A 7,737-nucleotide genomic window follows, 5' to 3' on the forward strand; every position below is an offset into this window, starting at 1 on the left:
ACCAAACATTCAAGGAAGAACTAAAACCTATCCTCCTCAGACTACTACAAAAATTTCAAGAGGAAGGAACACTTCCAAGCTCATGCTATGAAGCCAGCATCACCCTAATACCAAAACCAGGTAAAGACAACACAATGAAAGAGAATTACAGGCCAATATCCCTCATGAACATTGATGCCAAAATCCTCAACAAAATCTTAGCAAATAGGATCCAGCAGTACATCAGAAAGATCATACACCATGACCAAGTAGGATTTATCCCAGGGATGCAAGGATGGTACAATATCCGCAAATCAATAAACGTGATATATCACATAAACAAGTTGAAAGAAACAAACCACATAGTCATATCAATTGATGCAGAAAAAGCGTTTGACAAAATTCAACACCCATTTTTGATAAAAACTCTCAGCAAGGTGGGAATAGAAGGATCATACCTCAACATAATAAAAGCCATATATGACAAACCCACAGCCAACATCATACTCAATGGACAAAAACTAACACCATTTCCCCTAAGAACAGGAACAAGACAGGGATGCCCACTCTCACCACTCCTGTTCAACATAGTATGGGAAGTATTAGCCATTGCAATTAGACAAGAAGAAGAAATAAAAGGCATCCAAATTGGAAAAGAAGAAGTAAAACTGTCCTTATTTGCAGATGACATGATATTATACGTAAAAAAACCCTAAAGACTCCATCAAAAAACTATTAGACGTAATAAATGAATTCGGCAATGTAGCAGGATACAAAATTAACGCCACGAATTCTATGGCATTTCTATACACCAATATTGAACTTTTAGAAAGAGAGACTAAAAAAACAATCCCATTTACCATCGCACCAAAAATATTAAGCTACGTAGGAATAAACTTAACTAAGGAGGTAAAAGACCTCTACTCAGAAAACTATAGGACGTTGAAAAAAGAGATAGAGGAAGACATAAACAGATGGAAGAACATACCATGTTCTTGGATTGGTAGAATCACCATCATTAAAATGTCCATACTACTCAAAGCAATCTATACATTCAACGCACTTCCCATTAAAATACCAATGGCATATTTCACAGGCCTAGAACGAACTTTCCAAAAATTCATCTGGAATAAAAAAAGACCCCGAATAGCTGCAGTGATCCTGAGAAAGAACAAAGTAGGTGGGATCTCAATACCAGATATCAAGCTTTATTACAAGGCCACTGTTCTCAAAACTGCCTGGTACTGGCACAAGAAAAGACATATAGATCAATGGAATAGAATAGAGAACCCAGAAATCAGCCCAAACCAATATGCTCAATTAATATTTGACAAAGGAGGCAAGAACATACAATGGAGTCAAGATAGTCTCTTCAGTAAATGGTGCTGGGAAAATTGGACGGATACATACAAGAAAATGAAACTAGACCACCAACTTACACCGTACACAAAAATAAACTCAAAATGGATAAAGGACTTAAATGTACGATGGGAAACCATAAAAATACTAGAAGAATCCAAAGGCAACAAAATCTCAGACATATGCCGAAGCAATTTCGTAACCAATACAGCTCCTAGGGCATTGGAAACTAAAGAGAAAATAAACAAATGGGACTACATCAAAATAAAAAGCTTCTGCACGGCAAAAGAAATCATCAAAAACTTCTGCACAGAAAAAGAAACCATCAACAAAACAACAAGAAAGCCCATTGCATGGGAGAACATATTTGCCAATGTTATCTCTGATAAGGGCCTAATCTCCAAAATTTATAGGGAACTCATACAACTTAACAAAAGGAAGATAAACAATCCAATCAAAAAATGGGCAAAGGACATAAATAGACACTTTTCAAAAGAGGACATTCAGAAAGCCAAGAGACATATGAAAACATGCTCAAAGTCACTAATCATCAGAAAGATGCAAATCAAAACAACAATGAGGTACCATCTCACACCTGTCAGAATGGCTATCATCAACAAATCCACAAAGGACAAGTGCTGGAGAGGATGTGGAGAAAAAGGAACACTCGTGCATTCCTGGTGGGAATGCAGACTGGTGCAGCCACTGTGGAAGACAGTATGGAGTTTCCTCAAAAAACTAAGAATGGAACTCCCATTTGACCCTGTGATCCCACTTCTAGGAATATATCCCAAGAAACCAGAAACACCAATCAGAAAGGATATATGCACCCCTATGTTCATAGCAGCACAATTCACCATAGCTAAGATCTGGAAACAGCCTAAGTGCCCATCAGTAGATGAATGGATTAGAAAACTTTGGTACATCTACACGATGGAATACTATGCTGCTGTAAAAAAGAAGGAACTCTTACCATTTGCAACAGCATGGATGTAACTGGAGAGCATTATGCTAAGTGAAATAAGCCAGTCAATGAAGGAAAAATACCACATGATCTCACTCTTTCATGGATAATAAAGACCATATGAACTTATGAACAAAAATAGATACAGAGGCAAAGCAGCATCGAACAGACTGTCAAACTACAGCGGGAAGGCCGGGGAGGGTTGGGGTGGGGTGGTGCGGGTGGGTAAGAGATCAACCGAAGGGGTTGTATGCATGCATATGGGCATAACCGATGGACATAAGACACTGGGGGGTAGGGGAGACCAGGGGATTGTCAAGGGTGGGGAAAAAAGGAGACATATGTAATACTCTTTGTAAAACTTTAAGCAATAAAACAATAATAATAAAAAAGAACAAACAGATCAAAATTAAGAATAGTCTTTACCTTTAAGTTACCCAGAAATGAATAACAGGAGGAGGATGAATAGCTTGGCTAAAACTACACAATTAGCTTTGGTAACTTGGCTCTGCTTGCTATGGGAACCTGAACACGGATGTAGTTGTCCCCTTTAAATATCGGACTCTGCAGATGGTCGGGGCCGCTTCTGTCTTGGGCTTCCCGAGTGGAGGAGCGGACACTGACCAGTCAATGAAGGCTCTCTAAACTGTAGTCAGTCTGGAGTTTTGGTCATTCTGTCGCTTGCACTCCATAACATTTTCAGGACTCCATGAGCCCCAAGGACAGCTCTTTGCAGCTCAAGCAGCTAATGGTGAGCAGAACGTCTGGCAGGTGAAGAAGGGGCGCCTAGACTGGGCTGGAAGCAGACCCCAGCCAGGGTGGGAGTCTTGTCCTGTCCTGTCGGGGCGTGGAAACAGCCCGCCACCCACCCGGTCAAAGTGCTCCGCCCCAGGGCTCAGCGCCAGGCGGCAGGGTGTCGGGGCGGAGGTGGGGGCAGGGGAGGGGCCCGAGGTCTGAGCCAGAGCTGGGAGCCCTGCAACATGGAGTGCTGGCCGGTTCTGCTGCTCTGGGGTCTCCCCCAGATGTGGGCAAGTCCTGACGGTGAGGGGAGCAAGGATGCCTGGGCATGGGTCTGGGAGACAGCAAGAGGGAGCTGGGCTGGGAACCGGGGCTACGCAGGAAGGGGGCGGACAGAGGCGCCTGCATCTCGGAAAACTAAGCCGCGAGCTCAGGGGCTACCTGGGCCAAGAAATTGGGGCTCCAGGGGTGCGGGGTGCCGGGGAGCTGGACGACACCACCCCTCCTGCCCAAGGCCATCAGTTTTGTTTGTTTTCTTCCTTCTCCTTAAGCTCTGCGCTCTCCCGGCCCCTCCGATCGCCACTTTCCGGCCGCGCCTCCAAGCAGCGCCCACCTCCGCTGCCTCCAGATCTCATCCTTTGCCAACAGCAGCTGGACGCGCACAGACGGCTCCGCCTGGCTGGGGGCGCTGCAGACCCACTCTTGGAGCAATGGCTCGGACATCCACTTCCTGAGGCCCTGGTCCCAGGCCAAGTTAAGCGACCATCAGTGGGAGCAGCTGCAGCAAGTGTTCTGGGTGTACCGGAGCAGCTTCAACAGGGAGGTCCGGGAATTCGCCAAAATGCTGCACTTGGACTGTGAGCTGAGGGATGGGTCCCTGGGCAGCTGACCCCGGGGAGACAGCGGAGGCAGAGGCCCAGCTGGGAGACTCTGGCCTCACCTGCTGGGATGTTCTCATTTCCACTCCTGCCAGGAAGGTCCCAGCCACTGACTCCCCAAAATATCCCTGGTTCCTCCTGCCCTGGGTCACCCCCTCTCATTTCCCGGAGCTTTGGGTGGGATAGCCCTCACATCCATGTCTTCTTTGGTTGTTCCCACCATTAAACCGTTTGATCTCTGTCTGTTCCTCTCCTCAGATCCCTTAGAGATCCAGGTGTCCGCTGGGTGTGAGGTGCACCCTGGAAGCCCCCTAAAAAGCTTCTTCCACTCAGCATTTCAAGGAAGCGATTTATTGAGTTTCCAGGGAACTTTTTGGGTGCCAGCCCCCAATGCCCCACATTGGGCCGAGGTGGTCAGCAATGAGCTCAACAAGGACCAATACACCAGGGACACAGTAGAGTGGCTCATCAGTGACATTTGCCCCCAAGTAGTGACGGGCCTCCTTGAAGCAGGACAGCAGGATCTGGAGAAGCAAGGTCAGCCTGCCTGTCTCCCCCGTCCACCCCCCATCCTTCCTCTGTGGGGCTCCATCTGGGTTTCCCATTCTAGGGTTTCCATTCCTTTGTGCCTTGGAAGAGAAAGGCTCAGGAGGGGATGGCTAAGGCCTGAGGGCATTATTCATTCCATAGTATTCACTGAGCAACCTTTGGGTTTGTGAGTTCAGTTAAATAAGCACTGGGGTCAAACAGGATCTTTGCTTGAGGGGCAGGATGGGAAGACAAGCAGTAAAGCAGGGTGTGAAACTTGGATATGTTACAGCTGAGCACAAGGCGCTCTAGGAGTGTAGGCAGGGGCGTTTACAGGAGACTGGGTCAGGGAGATGCTAGCACAAATGGATGAAGTGACGGGAGTCTTCGTTTCCTGTGGTGGGACTGTGGGCTGCCTGAGTCAGCCACGGGGCCGGAGCCTCTAATGCAGAGGCCCCACTCCCTTGTTGGATACAGTGAAGCCCGAGGCCTGGCTGTCCAGTGGCCCCCCTCCTGGCCCTGGCCGTCTGCTGCTGGTGTGCCACGTCTCAGGATTCTACCCAGAGCCTGTGTGGGTGAGGTGGATGCGGGGGCAGCAGGAGCAGCCGGGCGCTCAGCAAGGGGACGTCCTGCCCAATGCTGACGGGACCTGGTATCTCCGAGTGACCCTGGACGTGGCGGCTGGGGAGGCAGCTGGCCTGACCTGCCGAGTGAGGCACAGCAGCCTCGGAGGCCAGGACATTGTCCTCTACTGGGGTGAGAACAAGGGCCCCTCGGGGAGGGAATGTGGTTCTGAAGCACAGAGGGAGGGACAGGAAAGGGTGGGAGTGGACTGATGCAGGACAGAGGGGTTTCAGAGATGAGGCCCTGACCAGGATGGAAAAAGGAGGGCATCCGGGTACAGGACAGAGGGGAATAAAGATCTCAACTCAAAAGGCACTGAGGCAGGACGTTCCATATGCAAGAAAAGTGAGACTAAAATCCTCCCAGTTTCAGAAGTAGGCAGCACATGAAGAATCCCAGGAAGACTTTTTCCTCAGGAGAGGGGATGGGAGCAGGAGAAGGCAGGGTACACAGGTAGCTGTGGTTCTCTGGCTGCTTCTCGTGTGCGGGCTGAGCACCCTGCACACAGCCTGCCATCCAGTCACCTCTCCTCTGAAGCAAATATTATTCTCACTTTATAGATGAGAACCTGAGGCTCAGCTAGGTCAAGTTACTGCCCACAGCCGCATTGTTAAAAAGAGGAAAGCTGGGCTTAGACTCAGGACTGCCTCGCTGAGGAATTACTGCCCTTCCCTATATGCTGTGCTAGCTTAGCTGAAATGGACAGCATTACGGATGCCCCAGCCCTGAGAAAGCTGGGCCCTCCAAACTTCAGGGGAATAGAAGTGGCCACTTTTATTGTTTTTATTAAAAAACATATATATATATATATATATATATATATATATATATATATATATATATATATATATATATTGATTTCAGAGAGGAAGGGAGAGAGAGATAGAAACATCAATAATGGGAGAGAATCATTGATTGGCTGCCTCCCGCACACCCCACACTGGGGATCAAACCCGGGCATGTACCTTGACCGGGAATCGAACCGTGACCTAGTTCATAGGTCGATGCTCAACCACTGAGCTACACTGGCTGGGCCAGAAGTGGCAACTTTAAATGGGAGAGTAAATAAGCACCTGGCACCCTCACATGGGCTGACACCAGGTCGCTTGAGCTAAGGAGGAATCCCAGGGCTGAGAAACTCCTGTGTTCCTGAAGCAGAGGGGAGTCATGTGCCGGTGGGCTGGATCGTCGCAGCAGTACTGGCATCCCTCCTGCTGGTAGGCGGAGGCATAACCTTCTGGCTTAAGAAGCGCAGGTGAGTCTTCTTTTTCCATCTCCTTTCCTCAGCCTTTGTCCCCATTCCCTCTTCCTTCCATCCCCTCTTCCACTTTTCTGAATGGTGTCTCCCTGGCTATTCTCTCACAGGTCTTATCAGGACATCCTGTGACTGTCCTCGCCACACCTGTCTGGAACTCAGGATCTCAAGTTCCCAGGACTTCGGAACCCAGGAATTGAGGATGAAAGAGAGGTGCCTTGAAGAAGCAGAGAACAATCCCAAGAAAGCTCTCATCACGCCCCTTGTCTACTTTAAGAGAATTTAAGCATCCTACCTGTTTAGAAGCTCACGTGGTTCTTAAGAACAGAGGTGCAAACTCAGATACCTACCAGGGACAAGCAGAGAAGGGCTGAAGCTCGGGCACCTGTGGCCATTGTTTAAACGCTGGAGTCTGCAGAGACCTGGAAAGCACTTGTCCTGTCCAGGGGAAGCAGGTCCAGCTGCTTGTTGTCAAATAGGAAGTCAGACCCTGGGTTGGCTGTGACTTACATATTTCAAGAAATGAGGAAGTCTGGATTTTCATGTGAGCGTACTTGATATTAAAATAGTGACTCAAACTTTTACACAATTCAGGGTGTGGAACCCCAGATACACCTCTGCTAGTTAACAACAACTTGGGTGGCTTTCAGTTTGTATCTTTTGGGAAAGCTTGTGAATGTCATATTGGCAGTTTGAGGACATAATTTCTATTGTGAATTTGGATTTATGAGGGGATATTTCATCTTTAAAAATAAAGATAGGTTGCCGAAACAGGTTTGGCTCAGTGGATAGAGCGTCGGCCTGCAGACTGAAAGGTCCCGGGTTCGGTTCCGGTCAAGGGCACGTACCTGGGTTGCGGGCACATCCCCAGTAGGAGATGTGCATTAGGCAGCTAATTGATGTTTCTCTCTCATCGATGTTTCTAACTCCCTATCTCTCTCCCTTCCTCTCTGTAAAAAATCAATAAAATATATTTAAAAAAAATAAAAATAAAATAAAAAGAAAGTTAGGTCAAAGAAACAGAGGCATCTCAAGCTTTTATGTAACTTGATTAAAAGAGGAGAAATCCTAGTGTATGTGTATGATAAGGAAAAAAACTACTTTGGGGAGGGATATTTCTCACCAATGGGCAGTCATTTTATTCGGACTGGAAGAGGTAGTCATCAAGAGATCCCCCAAACAGGCTCTCTTACTTCTAGCTATTGAGACAATGCACGAAAGGGGCTGAGCATACCTGGGCAAGCCTGAGTTGTAGTGATGCCGACCTAGCTGTCTTCTTGGTTCTTAGACAGGAGGTAACAGGGAGCTAAGCGGAACAGCAGACCTTTCTGGAGCCAAGAAATGAGAAGGTCAAGTTAAAATGATCGGTTGGCTCTCAGGAAAGTCACCTCTAGGCACTCCAGGACTCTGAA

General features: G+C 47.6%; 1 protein-coding gene across 2 annotated transcripts; it reads left to right on the forward strand.

The window, feature by feature from the left end:
* The first annotated feature begins 3,260 nt into the window (after positions 1 to 3,260).
* On the forward strand, positions 3,261 to 7,077 carry LOC102436074 (antigen-presenting glycoprotein CD1d-like). 2 transcript variants are annotated; one of them, XM_014462782.2, is made up of 6 exons: positions 3,261 to 3,343; positions 3,592 to 3,897; positions 4,177 to 4,455; positions 4,924 to 5,202; positions 6,226 to 6,325; positions 6,436 to 7,077. In XM_014462782.2, the coding sequence occupies exons 1-6, from the start codon at positions 3,283 to 3,285 to the stop codon at positions 6,455 to 6,457; spliced, it is 1,047 nt and encodes a 348-aa protein (XP_014318268.1). In that variant the 5' UTR covers positions 3,261 to 3,282; the 3' UTR covers positions 6,458 to 7,077. The 2 variants fall into 2 exon arrangements, with proteins under 2 accessions (XP_014318268.1, XP_006096946.1); XM_006096884.3 differs by having other exon boundaries at positions 6,229 to 6,325.
* The last annotated feature ends 660 nt before the right edge of the window (positions 7,078 to 7,737 follow it).

This window comes from Myotis lucifugus, unplaced genomic scaffold, assembly GCF_000147115.1.
Source record: "Myotis lucifugus unplaced genomic scaffold, Myoluc2.0 scaffold_190, whole genome shotgun sequence".
Taxonomy (NCBI): Eukaryota; Metazoa; Chordata; class Mammalia; order Chiroptera; family Vespertilionidae; genus Myotis; species Myotis lucifugus.